Genomic DNA, 26,132 nt, shown 5'->3' on the forward strand with positions numbered 1-26,132 from the left:
AAATTGAAAGCTTTTGCACAGCAATGGAAACCATAAACAAGATGAAAAGACATCCCTCAGAATGGGAGAAAATATTTGTAAACAAAGCAACTGACAAGAGATTAATCTCCAAAATATACAAGCAGCTCATGCAGCTCAATATCAAAAAAATAAACAACCCAATCCAAAAATGGGCAGAAGACCTAGATAGACATTTCTCCAACGAAGAGATAGAGATCGCCAACAAACACTTGAAAAGATGCTCACCATCACTAATCATTAGAGAAATGCAAATCAAAACCACAATGAGGTATCACCTCACACCTGTCAGAATGGCTGGCATCAAAAAATCTAGAAACAGTAAATGCGGGAGAGGGTATGGAGAAAAGGGAAGTGGGAATGTAAATTGATACAGCCACTATGGAGAACAGTATGGAGATTCCTTAAAAAACTAAAAATAAAACTACCATATGACCCAGCAATCCTACTACTGGGCATATACCCTGAGAAACCATAATTCAAACAGATACATGTACCCAATGTTCACTGCAGCACTATTTACAATAGCTAGGATATGGAAGAAACCTAAGTGTCCATCAACAGATGAATGCATAAAGAAGATGTGGCACATATATATAATGGAATATTACTCAGCCATAAAAAGGAACAAAATTGAGTTACTTGTAGTGAGGTGGATGGACCTAGAGTCTGTCATACAGAGTGACGTAAGTCAGAAAGAGAAAAACAAATACCATATGCCAACACATATATATGGAGTCTAGAAAAATGGTACTGAGGGACCTAGTGGCAGGGCAGGAATAAAGACGCAGATGTAGAGAATGGACTTGAGGACATGGGGAGGGAGAAGGGTAAGCTGGGATGAAGTGAGAGAGTGGCACTGACATATATACACTACCAAATGTAAAATAGATAGCTAGTGGGGAGCAGCTGCATAGCACAGGGAGATCAGCTCGGTGCCTTGTGAACACCTAGAGGGAGGGGATATGGGAATATATGTATACATATAGCTGATTCACTTTGTTCTACAGCAGAAACTAACACAACATTGTAAAGCAATTACACTCCAATAAAGATGTAGAAAAAATAAAATAAAAAGCATCTATCTTCCCTGAAAAAAAAAATACATATAAGGTAAGAAATGTCATGCCATAAGAAATTTAAAACTATCATTTTAATAGCAGTTTATAATTAGATAGCACTTATTCACACATACTATCTCATCTACTCTGAATAACTATTATTTTAGGTGCTATACAAAGACAACTTTAAGAAAATATAAAGGAGTTGTTTCTAGAACTTCATTGATGTTAATAAAAATATACTATATACCAAGGCATTAAAAATTATTTTAATGTAGACAATTTTAATCGACTGAAAGTACTGACAGGTTGTCTCTGTATTCTTTAATGGCAAATAGAAAATGGCTAAACTAGTCGCAGAAGGATTTTGATTGAGATTTAATAAATTTTAAAATAAACGACTTGTTAATCATCAAAATGCCTTATTGATGTGCACTTATAAAAATCTATCCTGAATATAGTCAAACATTAAAATGAAAAAGAGATGACGAGAGAAGTGATGTGAAGGGCTTTGGATACCTGTCCTATAGATGTCATGTGGGGTGTGTGACAGGATAACCCTCCTCAGAAAACAGTGATCTTCCTATTCTGTTAATACAGAATTTTCATTTTTTTAATTATAAAAATATTCTATAATCATTATTGAAAAATATTGAAAGATTTATAAGAAGAAAACCTTCCATCATCATAACCCATAGAAAAATTACTGTTAAAATTTACATTTCTGTTCAATTTTTCTGTTATACTTAAATAAAATTCCTACACTTGATACATAATTTTTTTGCCTTAACATGTTTTGAACTGTTTCCCATATTTTCTAACATTTCATAAATATTGTTTCAATTATTGTGAACTATTCTGTGTAGAGAATCGGGCCATTCACTTACTATCATTTACCTAATTTTGGGTGCTTGGCTTGTTTATAATCTTTCAAGGTTTTAATAATGTGACAAACATTTTTGCATAGGAAGTTTGCATTTTTAAAGAATTTCTTTCTAGTGGATTCCTATGAGAATTACAGTGTCAAAAGGATGACTGTTATCTGCATTTTAATATTTATTATCAAATTATTCCTCCAAATTTTGTTCAGTATGCTCCCACCAGCAGAGTAACTATGGACTTATTTCATTTATTTATTCAACAAATATTTAACAGAAACTTGCTGTGTCCAGGCACCATGTGAACTGCTGGGGCTGACCTATTGAATACGATAGGCACTGTGCTGTTTTTTAAGAGAGGAGTGCCAATTTTACTGCTCTATTACCAGCATTGCATATTTTCAAAGTTTTATCTTTCTGACTTGATGTGGGAATGTTATATTTTATTGCTCTTTTAACTTGCATTTCTTTCATTGCTAGTGATGTTGAACATTTCTCCACATTCAGTGGTCATTTATCGTATTTGCCCTTTGCCCATTTATCCATTAAAGTCTTAAAAAAAAGTACATGGAAACTCATGGATTTGCATGTTGTCTTTTCACAGGGACCTCACGAATCTTATTTACATGTTCGAGTGATTAGAGACATTTGGTGGGGTTTTTATTTGTTTATTTATTTATTTATGGCTGCGTTGGGTCTTCGTTGATGCACATGGACTTTATCTAGTTGCGGCGAGCAGGGGCTACTCTTCGTTGCGGTGCACGGGCTTCTCATTGCGGTGGCTTCTCTTGTTGCGGAGCACGGGCTCTAGGTGTGCGGGCTTCAGTAGTTGTGGCACGCGGGATCAGTAGTTGTGGCTCGCGAGCTCTAGAGTGCAGGCTCCATAATTGTGGTGCACGGGGTTAGTTGCTCCGCGGCATGTGGGATCTTCCCGGACCAGGGCTCGAACCCGTGTCTCCTGCATTGGCAGGCGGATTCTTAACCACTGCGCCACCTGAGACATTTCTTTCTTTTTTTTTTTTTTTTCTTCGGTACGCTGGCCTCTCACTGTTGTGGCCTCTCCCGTTGCAGAGCACAGGCTCCGGACGCGCAGGCTCAGCGGCCATGGCTCACGGGCCCAGCTGCTCGGCGGCATGTGGGATCCTCTCGGACCGGGGCACGAACCCGTGTCCCCTGCATCGGCAGGCGGACTCTCAACCACTGCGCCACCAGGGAAGCCCAGACATTTCTTAATTCAATAAAATACTTTAGTACTTTTGCTGCTAAACCGAGTACCCATCTTCATCTTGAACAGAGGCTCAAAGCCCTCTTTAGACAGAGTATGAGTACTCCTTGAATGACCCCTTCTTGACTTTGGAGGTAAGAAATGAGATGTAAATGGTATTAAAGTTATGGTGAGTTTACTAGGTTATTTGGTGTCTTCTTGGGCTAATTGTGGATCTTAGGACATCTTCAGTATTAGACTGGATAACTCTTTTCCTGTTCTGGGAACGGATTGATCATGTGAAGTGTTCATATTGGAAGGCAGAGTGGTAATCAATATTGTAGGCTGAGGTCACTGACAGGGGCCGAAGACAATAACGTGTGAAATTTAGGATAAATTGCTTTTGGGTTTTTGTCTGGATTTACTAAGGGGAGTTGTTTGGGCAAATGATGCCTCTCTGGGGTCTCTTTGAAGTGACCATCTAATGAATCAAGGAAAGGGCAGTTAAATCCCTCTCGGTGAGAAGATCAAAAGAGGAATGACATGGCTTACATGTCATAAGCCAAGGGCTATCAGTTGACCTTTCTTAAGCATGGGGAGAGGAGGTTGGATACTTGGGAAGTTTTTGTTGTAGAGTGACCTTTTTTATCCTTTCCATTTTTCTTCCTTTTTCTCCTTATCTTCAGTTTCTATAGGCCTGTCCTTGCTTAATTATTCAGCATTGTATCTCATAATTTCATCCTTGAATCTCTCTTTTCTTGAACAGCTAGGGAAGTAAAATAATCCCGTTCTCTTATGAAAAGATCTTTGAATTCATTTCCTTTTCTCTTGTATGGTATTATCTACTTTCTCTACTTAACAGGAGTTAAAAGATATAGAGATGATTCACACCTACTGATAATTTCAGCATATCTTTTAGCCTTATGTGTCCCCCCCGCCACCCCCCCCTGCCGCCATCAAATCTTTTACCAAAGGTTGGGTTTCATATGTTTCCTGTTTCGTTAAGTTGACGAGGATGCCAATGAGTAAAAACTGCCAAAAAGTGAGCCAACAAAAGAAGAATCCAAGGGCTTAGTCAAAGGATGGGCAAAAACGTGGCACACGTACCACTACTCTCCCCTCCCGTGTCAGGGAAAACAGTGCTACTCAATCCCAAGACTCCTACTGAGCCTGAACATGGCCTCAGGATTCTTGCCAATGTGGCTTTCTGGCCATTCCCTCCCAGTATCAGGGCATCCAAGCTGAAACCTATTTTATTTTCTTAATGTAAGATATACAAACATACCTCCAGGGCTTTAAGAGTTAACTGTAATTCAGAAGTAATATCTGTAATATCCTAGCATTTTTCTTTTCTTTCTCTTAAAAGAGGGACTACCGTAATGCCATCTGTAGAGAAGAAAATCTGATTTGATAACTGGCATTGCTAGTTGCAATTGCAAGGTTGGCTAACCTTGTCTGAGACTTACTTATATGTTTCAGGTAATGATAAGTGTTATGGATAAAATATTTCAGAGAGAAAATGTTGGCAGAGGGCCAGTGGCAAGAAGGCTTCTCTGCTGGAAGGATATGTGAGCAGAAACCTGAATGGTGTGAGGAAATCAGTTACATGATGATCTGGGGGACAGAATTCCAGCAGAAGGAACACCAAGTATAAATCTCACCAAGTGAGATTAGCTTACAGAACGACAAGAAGGTTGAGGTGGCAGAATGAATGAAGTGAGTAAGGGAGATGGGGAGAAAGAGGTAGACGGGTCAGGTCAGGTGAGGTCCTTTGAGGCCAGGAGTTTGCCTTTTTATTTTAACTTTTATGGGAAGCCATTGGAGGATTTTGATTTGAGGAATTGTGTGACATTTTAAAAGATCCCTTGGATGCTTTGGGATAATATTAGCGGGGCAGGAGTGAAAAAGTGAGACGAGCCGGGAGGTTATTTCAATTGCCCAGATGAGAATAGATAGTGGCTTAGACTGGGTGGTAATAACATACGAAGTGGTCAGATGCAGGATACCATTTGGTGTTTCATCAAATAGGTCTTGTTCTTAACGGTGTGGAATATGAGAGAAGGAGAGGACTCAAGGATGAAGCAGGTTCTTTTGGAGGGGAGGGGGGCGTGCAGCTTCAATCCCTGGTTCCCTGACCAGGGATTGAACCCGGGGCCACAGCAGTGGAGGCACCGAGTCCTAACCACCGGACCACCAGGGACGTCCCAGGGATGAAGCAGGTTCTTAATCTTAGAAACTGAGTGAATATTGATGCCATTTGGTGAAGTGGGAAAGACTGAGGAAGGAGCAAGATTTGGAGGAGAATCACGAGTTTGGGATCCGTATTAGTCATGTAGTGAATCGTCAGTGCCTGTGTGAGACAGGAGAGGGAGAGGTCTGGCTGGATACATTAACTTGGGAGCCATTAGAATTTAGGTGGTATTTAAAATTTGGGGGCTGAATGAGATGACCAAGGGAGTGGGAGAAGATGGAGAAGAGGGTGTAGTACAGATCTTTGGGTGTTGAAACATTGAGAGCTGTGGCTCTCAACGGGGTAACATCTAGCAATGTCTGGAGACATTCTTAGTTGTTACAATTGATGGGGGGAGGAGGGCGGGGCGCTACTGGTAACTAGTGGTTAGAGGCCAGAGATGCTACTAAATATCCTACAGTGCACAGATCATCATCACATAATGTAGAATGATCTGACCTCAAATGTCGATAGTACTAAGGTTAAGAACCCTGCTGTAGAAGTAGGGAGGGCAAGGAGCCAGCAAGAGTGACTGGTGAACTAAGATGAAAATTGGAAGAGTGCTAAGGATGGGATTTCTAGAAAGGTATTTCAAAACTGACAAAAATGTGTGTTCACCTCTGCCTGATGCTACTGAGAAGCTGCATGAGAGGAAGACTGAGAATTGATCACTGGATTCAGTAAGATAGAGGATTTGGGGATGCATCCGTCGGATTCAAGATTCCTTTGAAGGCTAATATAGTCAAATGATGAGATTTACACATTTTCCTAAAATCAAGTACTTGTTAAAGAAAGCTGACCCCCACTTTTTTTTTTTTCAGCCACAGAGGCAATACCAAATGAAATTTTTGGTATTTTTATTGTTTAGCCTTTGTGAAGTACTGATTTCAACTGACTCTGGTTAGCTTAATCAAAACAGGAATTTATTTGTAAAATACTATGGTATTTTTATGAAGTTAAGGAAAAATTGATTAATTGAGGGTTGGGCCGGGTGGCAACCATAAATCTCTGCTCATAAGCAAGATTTCATGGACCTTTTCTATCATTTACATGACCTGGATACAATTGACTCTCAGTCTCTTTTTCCTGGTTTATTTATTTATGCAAAAGAAATTCATTAGCATTAGCTTGGGTCAGATAGCTATTTTATGACCAGTCCCTTCTTTTTTTTTTTAATGATACCCTTTTAATTAATTAATTAAAATTTATTTATTTTTGGCTGCATTGGGTCTTCGTTGCTGCGCGCAGGCTTTTCTCTAGTTGCGGCGAGCGGGGGCTACTCTTCATTGCAGTCCCGGCTTCTCATCGCGGTGGCTTCTCTTGTTGCGGAGCACGGGCTTTAGGCGCACAGGCTCAGTAGTTGCGGCTCGCGGGCTCTAAAATGCAGGCTCAGTAGCTGTGGCGCATGGGCTTAGTTGCTCTGCGGCATGTGGGATCTTCCCGGACCAGGGCTCGAACCCGTGTCGCCTGCATTGGCAGGCGGACTCTTTACCACTGCGCCGCCAAGGAAGCCCGACCCATCCATTTTGAAAAGTCCAGATCACATTTGCTGCTCAGAGCTCCCCCCACCCGCCCTGCTGCCTTAGGTTCTCAGAGTAGTTCCCAGAAAAGCGAGAACGGTGAAGGGACAGGCCAACATTCTAGAGATGCTACTAGAGATTTTACTCCTTTATCCTACATATCTGTACATCCAAGCAGGTCCTCAATAACTTTGCTCTAACTTTACCATGTATAACCACACTTCTTCCTTTACAGGAGATAACACACTTGTACAGTTACTGGATCCAGAAGTGATATCATGAGGACCCTGTTCTTTGAGTTCACAGTCACTGAATAGTGTTCATTTCTCCTCTTGTCCCATCATGATCCATTTAAATATTTTGCAACTTATAAATCAAATGAATATTTTTATTGTAATTAATATACCCTATATGTTAGTGAGACCCCCCCCCAAACAAGGAGGGGGCAGAAAGAGAAAAAGTTAATAGTATTAATTGAAGGAATAAATAGGAAGAATTCATCAATCTCTAGATATCCCAAGAGTATCTAAGAAAATACAGGTTTGGTCAAGATTCCCTGTTTACCTAATCGCAAGGTTATAAACTACACTGAGTCTTTCCCCATTCATTACCCATTTCAAGTTGTTCTTGCCTTTAGCCAGCATTTCAGGGGTCTGAATTCCTCTGGGGTCTGAACTTTTATTTCTGAGGGGTCTCAACCTTCACCAGTCCAGCCTAGATAACATTATGAGAGTCTCCTGCTAACCTGTCCTCCAGATTCCTCTCATACCCACAGAATCCTCAACAATCCTATTTCCCTCTGATGGGATAAATCATGCTAGCTATTAATCAAAACCCCTGCCCCGCCCCCTTTTCTTTTTTGCCTGTTCTTTTCCTGGTGGGAGGAGCTCAAACTAGCCCGGAGGAAATCTGTTTCCAATTCTGAGAGATGACTCCTGCCCCCGACCCCTGCCCAGTGCATTTGGCAATGAAACATCCCGAGCACCCAGACCACTGGTCCTAGACTCATTTACTCTTAACCCCGCAGTTTCTAGTCCCTTGTACAGGCAGTGAGACAGATAGCATCATTTATTAATCACCAGAATAGAACGTGGACTTTCTGTTTTGGAGAGCTCCCCAGCTTACAAAGTGGTGGCTCACAGGGTACTTCCACGGTCTCTGAGAATCCTCGGAGAGGGTCAGTCTAACTCTGCTTAACACGGAAGCCATCACAGTGAGATTTCAACACTCTTGTTGTTTTTTCTTTTAGTGGAGCAAATATTAAGATTCAAAATAGCCTTGGTTTAAAACTAGAAATTATTTTTTAAATTTCTGCCAAGAAAACGGCCTCAAATCCCTTCAGCAAACTAACACCTTTATTAATCTACATCAAATTACCCAACTTTTTCTTTACTGTTTTCTCCTTTCAGTTAATTCACACTATCCTTGATTCCGTGGCAAATTATAGAACTATTTTAGAATACGGTTAGCTGGAAGACATTGCTGCAGGAGTGGTAATGGTAATGGTGATATGCTGCTGTATATTACCAGCTTCCCGAGTAATTGTGTTTTCATTTCCTCTCGTTCTCAGTAGACCCATCTTGGGTACATGTCATGTTTTAATTGTGCTGCATTCTCTAATATATCATTTCCTCTAACCTCCTACCAGGGTGGTCGTGGCTCTCCTTAGGAATTTTCTGCCTTGCTGTCACCGATAGACATGACTGTCATTTCAAATAAAGGAAGAGAAAATAAATTATCTGGTGCATCCCTTCATTAGCAACGAGTCACTGCAGTGCCTCAGGCTAATATTTTAAATGATAAATGGTGAACATTTGTCAAGAAAGTCCACATCTCTGTACGTAAATCATATGTAGGCCCACAGTAAAAAACCTTATACCTGAAATACTTGTCGGCACACTACAAGTCAGTCTAATCCTCCTTGTTCTTGTGAAGCCATTATTGACAGTCTTGTGCCTGTTTATAATTTCTCAGCAATGCTAGACTCAGAGGTTCCTATTCTATTATTTGTTTGGTGGAATCATTCCAGGGAATAGTTATCATGAACTTGAGTGTATTGATAGGTTCTTCTGGGCTGAAAAATATCTGATGAACTCAATTCTATTCTTAGTATAGATTTAGCTCACGTGATGGATCAATTGCTTTCCTGAAAGATTTGCCTATGAAGTTAATTTCCTTCCAGTAAATTGATGTTTCTACTGACATGCATTTTATTTATTTTTTATTTTTTATTTTTTTCTTGCGGTACGCGGGCCTCTCACCGCCGCGGCCTCTCCCGTTGCGGAGCACAGGCTCCGGACGCGCAGGCGCAGCGGCCATGGCTCACGGGCCCAGCCGCTCCGCGGCATGTGGGATCATCCCGGACCGGGGCACGAACCCAGGTGCCCTGCATTGGCAGGCGGACTCCCAACCACTGCGCCACCAGGGAAGCCCCCTGACGTGCATTTTAAATTGGAGCTGTGTTTTCTGGTAGACAGTAGCCCCAAGACATAGTAAAATCACATTTGAGATTATAGCAGTCCCTTCATAGGGGAGAAAAAAGGGCAATTTTCAGATAGTGATAAAATGTAAAAACAAGTTATTAAATTGAAGATGAGTAGGGTTAATTTTACGTTTGACTAAATGGATTCAAAGTATAAAGGAGAAGAAACCATGATAACTTAGCTGAACAAAATGTTCTGTAAAGACCCTGTGTCCTCTAATACTTTATGGCAGGAAAACATGAAATTCTTTTTAGTGGCTTAGGTTTTGTTTGCTTTTTTCTCTTTTTAAAAAATTTTTTTTTTCTTTGGAGATATACTTGCTGAAGGGAGAATGAGAAACAACTGAAATATTTCAAAATGAATCAAATAGAATATGAGAACATATTATTGAACTGTTAATTTGAACTTGAAAGTGAACCCTTTGGAGAAATGAAGTTTCTTTTTGCCTTCCACAGGATCTAATTCAGCACTGAATAAAGAGTAATAACTCTAACAGCAAGGGTGTATATAGTGTTTATGGTATTTAGTTTCCCACTTTTTAAACTATAAATTATACTTTGATGGGCATCTTATAATATTTCTTTATAATAGATCTTGAATAACAAAATGATTATTCTTCTAGGATAGAGTCACACAAGTCAATTTTTATTGGTTAAAGGGCAAGAACAGGGCTTCCCTGGTGGCACAGTGGTTGAGAGTCCACCTGCCGACGCAGGGGAGGCGGGTTCGTGCCCCGGTCCGGGAGGATCCCGCATGCTGCGGAGTGGCTAGGCCCGTGAGCCATGGCCGCTGAGCCTGCGTGTCTGGAGCCTGTGCTCCGCAACGGGAGAGGCCTCAACGGTGAGAGGCCCGCGTACCGCAAAAAAAAAAAAAAAAAAAAAAAAAAAGGGTAAGAACATATTTAACATTTTGGAATAGGTGTCAGCAAACTTTTTCTGTGAAGAGCCAAAGAGTAAATATTTTTGACTTTGTAGGCCATAGGGTCTCTGTGGCTTCTTCCTCCTCCCCCTCTGCCTGCCCTTCCCTATTCCCCTCCTGATTCACCCCCCGCCCCACCTCTTTCTCCTTTTTCCCCTCCTTCAAAAATGGAAAAAATGCAAAAACCATTCTTAGCTCATGGACTGTACAAAAACAGACTGTGTGCTGTATCTGGCTGCTGGGCCAGACTTGTCAACCCCTGTTTCAGATATATATTGCCAAATAGCTTTTCAAGCATGTATACCAACTTACTCTCTCACCAGGAATCTTTGAGAGTATTTATTTCACAGTAGTTTCCTTGTATTGTTTTAATATTTATATGAGGACATTCATTCTAGATTATTTTTCAAAATGTTCAGTTTTAACATTTATTACTGTTTCTTTGGTCATGGAAGTTTAATACTCTAGGTCCAGTTCAAAATATTCCACTAAAGACATTCATTTGGTGAGGCACTGAAATCAAATAAATCCATTTCTAATGTGTGAGAACTTAAAATGGTCAGGAAGCACTCTCAGCTTCCTGTCTCACGAACCATGACTAAGTTACCTAGTGGAAGCCTCCCTCCTCTGGACACTAAGATCTCTGAACCCACCAAGCCCAAGGTTGCAAGGATAGGAAGTAAAAATTATGCAAGTGATTAATGAGGTGTAATAGTGTGAGGGGGCCTCTCTCACTTCTACTTTTGGTCCGCAGACCTGTGTATTCTGGGAGAATGAGCACCAAATTTTTCCTTCTAGTTGAAAGCATATACTGTATCTTTGGGGTAATTGCAGAGATTTGTGACACCCTCAAAGATTTGAAAGATGCAGGGATGGTGATTCATACCATACTCCCATTTAAATTCTCTTTTGGCTAGTGAGAAAACAGATGGCTTTCAGAGAATGTCTGTATTAGTCTAAGCTTAATTACATGGGGATGCAAATTGCAAACACTGTTTCAGATATGGTATACTTCCTGAGTATATCAGCACAGCCCCTGAGAGCTGATATGCATTTATTGATACAGAAATGCTTCATTTTCATACCAGTCAATTCATCTTCATCTGGAAGGGACGGCAGTATACTTGTCACTGGCTTACTTTAGGGTATGACAGTTTACCTTTTCTCTGTCATAAAATCGAAAGGAGTTTGATCATTTTGATAGCGCTTAAAATATTATACTGGCCTATTACATTGCTGCTATTATGCTAACTGGGTATGGGAAGCATCAGATAGCAAGTACCCCAAATGCCTTAATAATACAAAAGCATGCTAAAAGGTATGAAATAAACCCCATTCCTGATTCCAATTACTCTATCAGTCAGAGTCCTGGCAGAAAATAGATGGTATATTCAAAAGGGTTTAAACTGAAAATAACTTAATGAAGAGATTATGTCCAGACCAATTAAGAAAACCAGTGTGAGTTTGTGAGGTTCCCAGAAACTAGCAGCAGCAAAAAGTCATTACCAGCCCTAGGCCTGAAGGGGGAAAGGGCAGAGACAGAATTACAGGAAGCTGGCAAGAACTGGAGGCATGGAACAGGGCCAGGTGGCAAAGATATGGTTGCTAAAGAAGAAGCCACCTTTAAAAATCTTGATCCAGCAGGTCTGAAGTGACACAACCTCTTTCTCCTTTTGCTGTCCAGTTTCTTGCTTTTTATGTGAGGTGTTCTCCTCAGCTGTCTCATAGTCATTGATTGTACATGCTTAAGGTCTGGAGATCAAAAAGCTTTTTGGAAGCTCTGAGTGCCCATGAAAGGATACTGGATTTGAGCTTCACTCTAGGATGATATGGGATAGCTGTTTATCAAGGAACCTCAAATATTACTATCTCCATGTTCTTTCTCTTAAGCTAGTCATGTTTCTCCTAGAATAATATTCCAGTACCTGCCTAGCGCTAGAAACTAACAGTTTTCTTGGAGCCTAGTGGGGTGAAAAAAGCTAAAACCTTAGCATTTAGCATTTAAGAAGCAGATGGTTACGGAGTTCTCTGTTTTCTATGAGTTAACCATACATCAATTCTGCCTGATATCCCCCAGTCCAGAGAATAAATGTTAAGATGTTGACCAAAGTGGGAGAGGGGCAGTCACTTGTTGGTAAGTAAGGCTATAAATTGCCTTCTGATCACTGCTTTGGCTGCATCCCCAATATTTTCTAATTTCCCTTGTGATTCTTCTTTGACTTACGAAGTTATTTTGAAGTATGGTGTCTAATTTCTAAATATTTGGGATTTTCCAAATAGCTTTCTGTTATTAGTATCTAATTTAATTCCACTGTGGTCAGTGAATATATATTTTGATTCTTTTAAATGTATTGCCTTATTTTATGGCCCAGTATGTGGACTGTTTTGGTAAATTCCATATGTACTTGAAAAGAAAATGTATACTGTAGTTATAGGATGGAGTATCTTATAAATATCAGTTAAGTAAAATCAGAGGGAATGTTGTTTAATTCTTCTATATTCCTGTCAATTTCCTGTCAACCTGTCCTGTTAATTACTAAGAGAGGAGTGTTGAAATCTCCAAATTTAATTGTGAATATATATATATTTCTCAGTTCAGTTCTGATAGTTTTGCTTTATGTATTTTGAAGTTCTGTGGCTAGGTACAAAGAAATTTAGAACTGTAAATATCTTTTTTTGATGAACTGTCTCCTTTATCATTATAAAATTTCTCTCTTTATCCCTGGTAATATATCTTACTTTGAAGTTTATTTTTGTCTGATATTAATATAACTACTCAAGCTTTCTGTGATTAATGTTTGCATGATATAGCTTTTCCCATCCTTCTATTGTTAACCTATTTATAATTTTACATTTAAAATGAGTTATAAATAGCATATAGTTGAGTCTTGCTTTTTTTATCCAGTTTGATAAACTCTGGCATTAAATTGGAGCGTTTAAGTGATTTATATTTAATGTAACTATCAGTGTGGTTGAGTTTTAGTCTACCTTCCATTTTTTTGGTTCCCTTTTACATAACTTTTGTCTTCTTTTGGATCAAGTACTTCTAGGATTCCACTTTGTGTCCATGTCCACTGTTGGAGATACCATTTTAAAAAACTGTTTGCTGTAGAGTTCATAATATGTAACTTTAATTTATCACAATCTATTTTAAATATTATTATGCCACTTCATATAAATGTATGACTCTTAAAACAGAATATTTCCATTTCTCTCTCTTGGATATTGTGCTGTTGTCAACATTTTATATCTACATATGTTATAAACCCCAGAATACATTATTTTGCTTCAGTTAATTATATCTTTAAATAACTTCAATAATGAGAAAAACATCTTGTGTATTTACTCACATGTTTATCAGTTTTGGTGTTTTCCAAATTTTCTTCTGATTTTTTTTTCCCTTTGCCTGAAAAAATGTATTAACACTTCCTGTGGTCTAAGTCAGCCGGAGATAAATTGTCTAGCTTTTAAGTTTCTGAAAAAGCCTTTATTTTTCTTTCATTTTAAAGATATTTTCACTGGATATAAAATTCTAGGTTGACTTTTTAAAAATCTCTTATCATTCAGCACTTTTTACCTTTCTTCACTTTAAAGTTGTCATTTCATTTTCTTAATGCTTGCATATTTTGACAAGAAGTCTGTAATTATTCTTTTCTTTGGTTTTCTAAACGTAATTTTTTTCTTTTTTACAATATTTTTCATCACTGGTTTTTAGCAATTTTACTTATTATGGTTTTCTTTTGTGTTTATCTCCCTTTAGGTTCATAGAGCTTCTTTGATCTAGGGGCCTGTAATTTTTATCAAATTTGGAAAATTTTCAGCCAGTTTTTCTTTCAATATTTTTCTGTCTCTCTTAGACCCCTGCTTCTAATTTTACATATATTAGACTGCTTGACAATGCCCCATAGGCCACTGGGGCCCTATTAATTATTTTCAGTCCAGAAATCACCTCTTAGCTAGAAACCAAGGCAATTTATGAGGCTCACTTCATTTGTTGTACCTCTTTCCAGGATTATAATACTGCATTGTTTGCTATCAAATATCTAAAAATAGTTGTTTCCTATATTTTGTTTAGTTTTCAGTTGTTTATGGCAGGAGGTTAATTCCAGGCTCTGGGTTCACAACCTAATTCTCCTACTTACAGTTTGACCCTGGGCAAAGTTAATGTCTCTATTTCATTAGTTTTCTCATCTTTAATACTTTACACCTAACTTGCAGGATTATTGTGAAGATTCTTAGTAATGTGTAACATATATAGTGTGTGATGCATAGTAAATGTCCCATTTGTAGGATGTTACTTACCCTTAAGAAAATGAATTTGTGGAGAGAGAAAGTGATAATCAGGCCTCAGCTAAGGTTGTTGGGATAAAGTGCCAGGCTCCTCTTCAGTACTAATGCCTGGGGGAAGAAGGGAGATAGAAAAACTCTGTTGCCTATGTTGCCTAAGACACCTTGGCAGAGGGGTTCATTAAAAACACTTGCTGTTTCTAGGATGCCACTACTTAGCTACTCTGCTGAAGAACTCATCACTTCAGTTCCAAATCACTGAGTGGTCAAGATAATCTCCAAACCTTTCTGGTTAGAAGGACAAAGGTCACTGATAGACAACTAGACCAGCCCCATTGGCTCTGTGAAGTCAGTTGTTGGTCAAACAGCTGGGATGGGGCTAAGGCTCGGGTAGGAACTAACTCTGTACTATAGCAATTTCTCTCAGAATTTAATATTAGAAAAACCTTTGTCAGCCCATAGGATCAGTGTTTCTTCCTTCTGATAATAGGGGTGAAATAACTAAATGCTCTTTCATTCTTGCTTTATAAGGACACTCAAAGCCATATTTTGTTCTTAATCTCTTAAATGTTTACCCTTAACATGGGCATATGTGCCTTCTTTTTTTCTTTGTATCAGTCTTGTTATGTATATTCATTTTTTGGTGAATTTCTTAAGATCATTTCTTTTTGGAAAGAGATTTTAAAAAATTTTTTATTATGTATTTTATTATTCAAGGCTTAGTATTTTGTATTGCCTTAGCTATTAATATAATTGGTAATTATGTCATATCTCTTCAAGAGTTGGGTTCCCCATTGGTGAAACTATCCCCATAATAACTGGAACAATGTGACATAAAAAGAAAAAAGGCTGTTCAAATGTATTTATAATGAATACTATAAGAAATGTTTTCATTCTTGTTCTTCACTATTTTTTGTTAATAAGCAAGTATATTCCTCATGACCAAACATACCAAAATGTGTTGATAACCTAGGCATTTGAAGCACCAATATCAATTTCTTCAGCATTTACTATCTGTGAATGGACAGAGGTTCTTAATGTCTCAGTGAACATTACAGCCTTCCAGATCTGATCCTTTCTTGATCTTTCCTGCACCAAACCTTACTTAGGTGCACCTGCTCCTACCTTGTATCCTTTCTGAGGCAGAGTGACTCAGCAGCATTTGTGCTACTTTAAGTACATGCCCCTGTTTTCAGGTGTTAAAATATCCAGTATAACTATAGCCACAGTTCAGTCTCCTGGCTTGAGTACTATTTGCCTCTCATCTTACATTTGTATTCTTTATAGGAAAAGATCATGGAAAGAGGTTAATGTAATAATCATAAAAATAGATATTGATGTACCTCTTTAAAAAGCGATTTCATTTACAGCTATGCCTATAAATAGTTTCATTCATGCTGTAGGCTCCTGTGTTTGACCTTCGGGGAAGATGTGTCGTAGGGTGTCTATGAAGTTCCCTGAGGAGCTGCACTTTTTGGAGATGATCAGCCACTTACTGGGAGCTATTGCATTTGATGATGTGAATTCTATTTTTAGGACTTGAACAGATTTGGGATCTGCTGCACTGGAGTGCTGCTGTGAATTCTTATGAGCTTAATTTTTCTTCTCTGTATCTTCTTTGACAAGAAAATAGTCCTTAACATGAGTATGTGATGTGTAATATGCCCTCACTATAAACAGCTTTCTCTTTTTTTTACACCCTGTCAATTCATCACACCCACTCCAGGAAAAGTTTTCTGGAGGAAAACAGTTTTGAGCACAGCCAAATATCAGGCATATTCATATTATGTTCATTTTATTAATGAGGAAATGATTCAGGGAAGTTTAGTAATTCCACTAAGGTCAAAGAATTAGTAAAGGTCACAGTTAGGAATCAATCCCACCTGTCAAATGGTTCACATCTCCTACTTCCTCAGACCTCAATATTCCCATCTGGGAATTGGCAGTAGTGTCCTTCTCTAAATAGCCTGAAAGATTTCCCTGGAACCCGGATTTTAGTTCTGCCTTTGCCACTAGCTGGGTATGTTGGAACTATCGCAATCTTCCTGGATTTCTGTTCCCTCAGCTATAAAATGAGCAGTAGGTGGGGAGATACATAAGATCCTTCTAACTCTAAATTCTATTGTATTTTATTTGAATTTGCCCATAATTTTAGAAATCCAAATGACACTGCATTTGTTTGATGGAATTGAATGCTTTCTTCCTAGGCTGTGAAATTGACATGCCTACTCCCCCTGTCTGTCCTATTTCTGGATCTACCCACAGCCCTCCATACCTCTGTACACCTTCCACCTGTCTGTCCTTGCTCATAATTTCTCTCTCTACATACTTCTCACGGGGAGAGTTAGAGGCTGGGGTGGATAGATAAGATGTTTTCTCAGAGTTATAGCTACCTAGCTGGTTTAGTGACATTATATCATTAAATATCACAAGGAATGAAAATGGGGACAGTGGGATTGCTGAGGGTTGATCTCTAACTGACAGATAGCAGCCACGAGAGTTTACTTTTGCCAAAGCTCTGTCTTCCTAGATATAGACATGAATAATTACACACGAGCACACACCCTCTTTACGAGTACTTAACAATGTCACTTTCCATTAGCTACACGTCTAGATTGCTGTCTCTCTTGCTTGTAAGTACATGTTTGAATAACATAATGGAAGACAACCTGTCTCCCTTTACATATCAGTTCCGATATTCACAGTTGAGAAAACTTCACCTCTTTGGATTTAAGTCAAGTATGATGGATGGCCTTGAGAGCTACGGCATAGGAACAAAAACTCATGAGAGTTTCAGGCTGAGGTTTTTTTTTTTTTCCCTCTTCTTCTTTTGGAGGTATAACACTCCATGACTGCTGTCAAGTGAGGGCTCAGTATGATGGGAAAATTAGAGGAGAAAGGCTGAAAGCCACTGTAATGTTGTTCCTTAGGGACTTTTGTCCAAATCTGATTATATAGTATGTTTGCAAACTTCTCTTTGGAAGTTGGGGTTTGTGTGTGTATGTGTATGTGTGTGTGTGTGTGTGTGTGTGTGTGTGAGTGATAATTAAAGCCAGTGCCTGGTAAATAAGGTTATTATTTTTAATGAAATGTAGTTTGTGTGTGGATTGTGGTATGAATGAGGAAATGGGTATGCTGTGAATTTTCACCTGATTTTTTTCAAAACCTAATATAGTGAATAACTGTTTTTAGTAGAAATTATAAAATAAAACTGTTGTAGCCTTTAAGTCCTCTCAGGTGAAATGGTTGAAAGTTTTTATAGGTGTAGTGTTTCTGGGGGCAGATGATGGAGTGTATAAGGCAGCTATTTCAACAAATAAAACCCAAATCTTGATGGCTCATAGCAAATATTTATTGTTCTCATTCATTGGTCTAAGAGTTGGCAAGGTTCACTTGATCTGATCTGGGCTCAGCTGTGTCTGGCTCCAGGCCACAGGACTGGGTTTGGGTCTGCTCTATGTGTCTTAAGTCCAGGCTCTCTAGGACGTGCTTGTCTTGTGGTGATGGTAGAAACACAGGGCAGGGTGTGAAAACACACAATACCTCTTAAGGTGTTGGCTCAGAACTGTCACACTGTCACACTGCCCACATTCAGTTGGCCAAAGCCAGTCCTCACAGGGCCAGATCCAACATCCATGGACCCAATGTCCATGGACACGGGGAAATATATAACATCTGTGCCAGTGGGAGGAGCTACAAAGGCAACTGGAAAAGGCCTTTGGTGCATAATCACAATGTAGGAAGGAAGTGAAGACGTGGGAACGATAAACCAACGTGCCTCAGGTAGGGAGACTTATTCCATTGGGGGAAGATGAGCTATGGAGACTGCCTCCAGTTTTAAATGGCACGTCACCTTTCCTTTCTGTCTGCTTCCATTGTGTTGATAATTGACAGCAAAATCCTAGTCTGATGTTGTAGGTTAGCATCAGGAAGTGCAGCTCATCTGGGAAAAGCACAGACTTTCAAAGTGGTCTCGAGGTAAGTTGCCCTTCCTGTACTGTGACTGTGCTGTATGTTGTATTAACAGATGGTCAGCTGTGGAATTAACCCGTGTATGTATGTGTGGTCCATCAAGCTGTTGAAATGTTTCTGAGAAACAAAATAACTAATAAATATTCAAGAAAAATTAGATTTATAGTATATGCACATGAAAGGGGAAGACATGATTAAGTTGATAAGACTGTTTTAAGCTTTCCATAAAATGTTCAATGAAAATCTAATACCTCAAAATCTATTTGCATCAGAAAATTAAATGACTGTTCTGACAGAATATACTTACCTAACTTCAGGTCATTTTTATCTCTCTTTATTAAATGTATTCAGTTGAAGAGAGCAGTGTGACCACTACCTATTTTAATAGACATAGACATGTGCTTTATTTTTGACTGTTCAAAAAACTTGAGTTGGTATTATTAAAACTCTCCATTCAAAGACTTACTATTACTATATATATATATATATATATATATATATATATATATATATAGTAAGAATACAAAAGAATATATATATTCTTTTTTATATTCTTTTGCATTATGGTTTATCATAGGATATTGAATATAGTTCTCTGTGCTATACAGTAGGACCTTGTTGTGTATCCATTCTATATATAAAGGAGTGGAAAGTTGGGGTTAGCAGATGTAAGCTATTACGTGTAGAATGGATATACAAGGTCCTACTATATAGCACAGAGAACTATATTCAATATCCTATGATAAACCATAATGCAAAAGAATATAAAAAAGAATGTATATATATGTACATATATATACATATTCGCTTTGCTGTACAGCAGAAATTAACACAACATTGTAAATCAACTATACTTCAATTAAAAAATTAATTTAAAAAGACTTTATGAGTTTATGTCCTTTGTAATGGTGAATTTGTCCAGTGCCCTCACCTACTCTGTCAGACTTTTGAGAAGAACAGTTTTGTTACTTATTTCTGCCCTTGGTCTTTCCTGTCCTAAAGATCCTTCCCCAAATAACTACGCATCATGGCTTTACCTTGCGTGTTTGCTTCATAGGGATATTGTCTGGTTAAAATGAGGTATTAGAAACTGATTCTTGAAAATTAAGACTACTTCTAAACTGAAGTTACTTTTCATCATTTCTGCCTAAACTTCACGTTGTCTTTCCTCTGCATAAAGGGAGCTGGATTGCATCCCACACCTGTTCATGCAGTGGTGAACAGCCACGGCAGGTGTGTGGGTACGTTTGCATGTGTGTCTGTATTTTATCTAAGGACACGAGATCCTTGTAATTGTGGGGCTTCACCACTCTCTTATACCTAAATGATGAACTTCTACTCACCAGACAATGTGCCTTTGATGATCTAGATATCTTACCTTAGGCGTTATACAGCATGTTCTCTGTGATGTATGTAGCATGTTTTATGTTGTTTTATCAATCTGTGTAAACTGTACCCAAAGCCAGCAGCTATTCCGAAATGAAAGTGAAAAGTGGAGGGATTTAAAACGAGGGATGTGATTAGTAATTAATACATTTCTGAAGATGAGGTAGCCTGGTGAGAGTACACCATAAATTTTAAAAGGCTTATTTCCTCTTTTCTTGCCAAAGATAATCAGAAATGGTCTAGGAGGGGGGATGAGCTATATAAATGGAAGTTATCTGAACAGAAATATTCTAGGGGGGGGATAAGCTTTTATAAATGGAAGTTAAGAGGGGTCCGAGCTTTAATCTCTTCAGTCTCTTAAAGCATGGCCAGCACTGCCCTCCTCTTGGGGTCGCCATGAAGTCACAGTGGAGGAGCTTAGCAGACTCCCTCCTCTCTGAGGTTCTTTAGGCATTAGTCCTTTTCTATGTCTTCTGAGCAGGAGTGGGGGCACTCTGTAGCACATGAGGCCCTAAACAAAAGCCCAGAAGAAAGTCTGTCTGGAGAAGAGTAGTTAGAAAGAGGCGTATGGAAAAAATGAGGCCAAGTTCCTGAAAAGACCCTCATTCTAAGACATCTCGCTCAGGTGAAGAAAGAGCCTGGTTGTAACCTTCTGGGACCCATGTCTGCAGAGTTGATGCCCAAGGCCCTGGACCTTCATTTTCTCGGTGATCACAGCAAAGTGTTTTGTGGACAGCCTGCCAGAGGGCAACTGTAGAGACACTGTGACCTGCATCACCTTTCAACTTTAAAGTGTGATTAGAAACCAACCCATGGAACAGGCAAACAAAAAGCAAAACCTTGGCTGTTTTCAAATTTTCTTTCTTCTGAAATGCTACTCTAATATAAAGGAGAAGCGTGTTATCCCACAGTCCTTTTGTTAGCGGACTTACTCTCAGCTCAAGTTGCTTTAAGTCAGGTGTTCATCGTGGCGGAAGTCGTTGGCTGGTTTTGGGTCCCTGCCAAAGAGACACTATTACAAGGATTAGGTGTAATAAACACCCTATCATATATCCAACAGTCATCTCTGTTGCAGAAGTGCACTGAGCCTAAACCCTGAACTTCTGCCTGGTTGCTTAATATTTTGCCAAGGTTGCTTACCAGGAATTAGAAAAGGTCCAGGAACCTGAGAGCTCTATGGGACTTTACAAGACCAGTGCTCTAACCCCTGAGCTATGGAGCCAACCGCTCTATGGGACCTTAGAGGTCATCTCGTGGTTTCCAAACTATATTCAAGTGGAACGCTGGTGGCTTGCGACGTGTTTAACGGGTGTCCCTTTAAATGGATTCTGTGGTCATGTAAGTTTGGAAAACACTCTTATACAGAGCTAAGTTTCTTTAGTAAAGGACAGCTCAAGGTCTTTACTATGCTAACATGAATCGTGGCTCTGGGGATACGACATGTTGCTTTTCTCACACTCACTTGACCACAAAGTCCTTTTATTGTAGAACAGGTACCGCCATCTCGAGAATGCCAGGCAGAGGCCATGGAATCTAGTCATTAAGAGCACGCCCTCTAGTGTTTAGCTGCCTGGGTTCAATTCCTGGCTTTACCATTTACTGATCTTACGAACTTGAGCGATTCGCTTCACTTCTTTGGACTTCAGTTTCCCCAACTAAAATGGGGACGCTAATGATACCTACCTATAGAGTTCTTTTTAAAACCGAAGAAAGGGGCTAAGAACAGTACCTGGCACATACGTGACTATTATCATCCTAACATAGTTCAGATGAGGACTAGCCTGATGCCCTCATTCTGGAGATGAGGAAGTGAGTTCCAAGTAGTGTGTTCCAAGTAGTGTACTCACGCGGTGTCACTCATTCAACACACTGACCAAGCGCCAATATGCATTTGCACACATCGTGCATGACAGTTCTATCCCCAGAAATGAAGAGGAACTTGGGGCAGTTCCTGCCCTGGAAAAACACACACTAGTGACTTGGCTCAGGTGAGACCTTTCAGTAGTAAAGCCAACAGCCAACTTTACAGTAGTAAAGTCCAAGTCAGGACTCCTGACTTCCGTCCTGCAGCTCATCCTCTGATTCTGTTCTGAAAGAGAACGATCTGTAGAGCCCGACTGGTAAGCGAGAACAGGGAGCATGGAGTACAGCCAGTAGACTTAATTTTTTTAATTGGATATGAGGGCATATATTTGAATTCATTGTTAGTGTGAGCCAGAAAAAGTAATCAAGAGAAACACTTCTGGAGAAAAGCAAACTCTAAAAATATTAACTAGAAAGGGAAGTCATGGGTGCTATGAAGTGGCCCACGTAGGAGTCCCCAGATATGGCTGGCTTGATGTATTGGTCACCACTGTGTCACTAATGGTCTGCTCTGTTTGGTCTAGGCATCCCTTCTGAGGGCTTCCCCCGGGACTGCTTCAGTGAGCAGACAGCAGCTAAAGACCTTCCCAGCAGGGATGGAGGTGCATGGGTCCTGGCCTACAGAGCAGGACCAGCGTGTCCATTTCTGCTCCATGAAGAAAAAGAGAAGCCCAACAGAAGCAAATTGTGCTTGGATCTCCATGTAAGTAGAAATCTTTGTGTTTGCGCTGTGATTCTTTGCCATTGACAGAGGCTCAGTTAATATGCATTTAATGTAAAGTGTGTTTGTAGAGCTGCTGAAGCTACAATTTGTGTGAGTGTCGTCTAAAAATCAATCAGTGGCAGAAAGCAGTTATATATCGGTGAGCTGAAATTTGTGCACTAGAAAGTGACTGTGTTTACAGTTTATCTGAGCATTTACAGAGTACTCTGCTTACATCAGTTTGCTGCCTAAACCTCATTGTGGGAGAACCCGTTTGCTGCTCTTAATATCATTTTTCTAAAAATTCGAGAACATGTGTTAGCTGACTGATAGGATCTGGATCCTCCAGTGAAATTCAAATAGGCTGTCTTCCACATTCCTAAACCTTTCTTTCTCTGCAGCTGCTCAAATGACAGGTGAACAATTTGGCAGGAAATCTGTGGGATAGAGGATGACCCATTAGAAAAACAGCCTTCTCTTTCCCATTCATTCATCGATTCATTGACACAGATGCCTTGACTGATCTGTACAAAGCAGTGGGCTGGGTTTTAGCTACTTCCACACCATAGGTGGCCTGATAGGATTGACCAGACTGTCACAATTGTCACCGCCCCTTCCTCACCTCCCCATTTCCCGTCAGAGATGGGGGTGAGCATTAGGAATCTAACCGGCACTTTTCTTTTTTTTCTGCTCTATTAACTTTAATGCCTGTTGATAGTCTTGTGTCCCTGATTTCTTTGAATGACTTCCAATTCGTTATTTTCAAGCCTGAAAGTATGTTGGTTTTTTTTGTTTTGCGGTTCGCGGGCCTCTCACTGTTGTGGCCTCTCCCGTTGTGGAGCAGAGGCTCCGGATGCGCAGGCTCAGCGGCCATGGCTCACGGGCCCAGCCGCTCCGCGGCACGTGGGATCCTCCCGGACCGGGGCACGAACCCATGTCCCCTGCATCGGCAGGCGGACTCTCAACCACTGCGCCACCAGGGAAGCCCTGAAAGTATGTTTTTGATGAGTGTGGCCTGTAAGGTTCATATGGGTAGCAATTTTCTCAAGCAACCAAAAGCAGAAGAACCGTGCACTTTTCATAATCAAAAAACCATAGTCATCGTATGTCATTTTAGAAAAGCATTCGACATCTCAGTTATTGTAAAAGGTTTGGAATGAAGCTGTAAGATGTAAAATCTACAGCCCTTCATGAGATGAAATGGAAATTTGTAGTTTTTGTTTACATGCCTCTCCCGAAAAAGCAAACTGTGCATCTTGAGATGTGCTCAAAATGAGAAGTGTAACAGCGACATCTACTGGCCAGATTAAGTTGAGTTTGCCGCAGCAGGAGGCCTGGCGTGTCACCGTGCTGAAATGAATTTTGAAAGACCACTTTCTTTTTCTTCTGTATTTTTAAAAAATGCTAGGTTTATGTGTTTTTTTAACACATTGACTAAACTATGCATTTCTGGTTTTCCTTTTCCTCGGTGAATTAAATTATTTCCTAATTTTACTTTATTTCAATTATAGAAATCATATACAATCCTTTTGTAAAATTTGAAATATTTAGTTAAATTGAAAGAAAAGTAATAACTCATAATCTCAGCAACCACAGACAACAACTGTAAAATTTTGATAAATTTTCTTTGTATTTTTCACTGTGTATGATGGATTTTCAGTGAGGAACTTTTTTTCTTTTAACTTATAGGCATAGATTTTATATCCTTATTACTTTCTTTTTTTTTTCTTTGCCTATTACTTTTACATTGCTTGTCCATGTTGCTACAACTTCCTCCTGGATATATTTTCAGTGAATGAATAATGTTCCTCTACATTGTATCTCAAAATTTATTTAATCATTCCTCTGTTATTGGATGTTAAAAATTTTTTTTTTTGGCCAAGGGCACGGCATGCAGGATCTTAGTTCCCTGACCAGCTGTCGAACCTGTACCCCCTGCAGTGGAAGTGCGGAGTCCTAATCACTGGACTGCCAGGGAATTCCCTAAAGTTGTTTTTTATTTTGGGATAGTACTACAATTTGGAAATAAATAGCACTACCAATTTTTCTTATACTCCTCCGCTCCAATATTTAGGATAAACTTTGCTTTATTGTCTATAAATATAAGTATTTTTAGGCTTTTGAAACATATCACATAAACAAGGTCTATTTCCTGAACCAGCCTTTAATGGTGTGTGTGTATACACACACATATATAATTATATATATTATATACAATACATATATAATAAATATAATATTTATATATTACATATATTATATATGATGTATAAATAGTATGTTTATATATAATTTACATAAATATACAATAACATATATATAAATATTTACATGTTTCTTAGTTTTCCATTAATTATAATTTTTAAAAACTGGGGTAGTTTCTTTATTTTCTACATCAGTGGTTTTATAGCTTGGTCCCTAAGACTCCTCACCTGCAAGCCCTACCCCCTCTTCAGAAGCTACAATTTGTCTCCTGTGTTCTGAATATTGTTATTCTAGGCTGTCTGCTTGGGAGGGTTGTACTGATTTTGCATCCTGTTACTGATCACCACACCAGCTCGCAAGGACTTCTTTCCTCTGGGGGGCTGTGAACGCTAAGCTCAGGGAGATGTGTATTGCTTTATGATACTTTGATCAGCCTTAAATGTTGGAGAGGACTGCTCGTTTTCAGTTTTGAACCTGATTTGCAGGGTCATCATTAAGAAGTTACTTTTCTTTTTTAACATCTTTATTGAAGTATAATTGCTTTACAATGGTGTGTTAGTTTCTGCTGTATAACAAAGTGAATCTGCTATACATATACATATATCCTCATATCTCTTCCCTCTTGTGTCTCCCTCCCACCCTCCCTATCCCACCCCTCTAGGTGGTCACAAAGCACCAAGCTGATCTCCCTGTGCTATGCGGCTGCTTCCCACTAGCTATCTCTTTTACATTTGGTAGTGTATATATGTCCATGCCACTCTCTCACTTCGTCCCAGCTTACCCTTCCCCCTCCCCGTGTCCTCAAGTCCATTCTCTATGTCTGCGTCTTTATTCCTGTCCTGCTTGGAACTTTTTGTTTTGTTTTTTGTTTCCATATATATGTGTTAGCATACGGTATTTTTTTCTCTTTCTGACTTACATCACTCTGTGTGACAGACTCTAGGTCCATCCACCTCACTACAAATAACTCAATTTTGTTTCCTTTTATGGCTGAGTAATATTCCATTGTATATATGTGCCACATCTTCTTTATCCATTCATCTGTCAGTGGACACTTAGGTGCTTCCATGTCCTGGCTATTGTAAATAGTGCTGCAATGAACATTGTGGTACATGACTCTTTTTGAATTATGGTTTGCTTATGGTATATACCCAGTAGTGGGATTGCTGGGTCATATGGTAGTTCTCTTTTTAGTTTTTTAAGGAACCTCCATACTGTTCTCCATAGTGGCTGTATAAATTTACATTCCTACCAACAGTGCAAGAGGGTTCCCTTTTCTCCACACCCTCCCCAGCATTGTTTGTAGATTTTTTGATGATGGCCATTCTGACTGGTGTGAGGTGATACCTCATTGTAGTTTTGATATGCACTTCTCTAATGATTAGTGATGGTGAGCATCTTTTC

General features: G+C 39.3%; 1 protein-coding gene across 1 annotated transcript in view; it reads left to right on the top strand.

The window, feature by feature from the left end:
* FMN1 (formin 1) overlaps nt 1–26,132 on the top strand; it is a 425,437-nt gene that overhangs the window by 79,287 nt on the left and 320,018 nt on the right. Inside the window, exon 3 of the mRNA XM_073800707.1 lies at nt 22,345–22,523. Within this exon, the coding sequence (XP_073656808.1) occupies nt 22,345–22,523 (179 nt within the window). The remainder of the gene's footprint in view (nt 1–22,344; nt 22,524–26,132) is intronic.

The sequence above is a fragment of the Tursiops truncatus genome, chromosome 2 (genome assembly GCF_011762595.2).
Source record: "Tursiops truncatus isolate mTurTru1 chromosome 2, mTurTru1.mat.Y, whole genome shotgun sequence".
NCBI lineage: Eukaryota > Metazoa > Chordata > Mammalia > Artiodactyla > Delphinidae > Tursiops > Tursiops truncatus.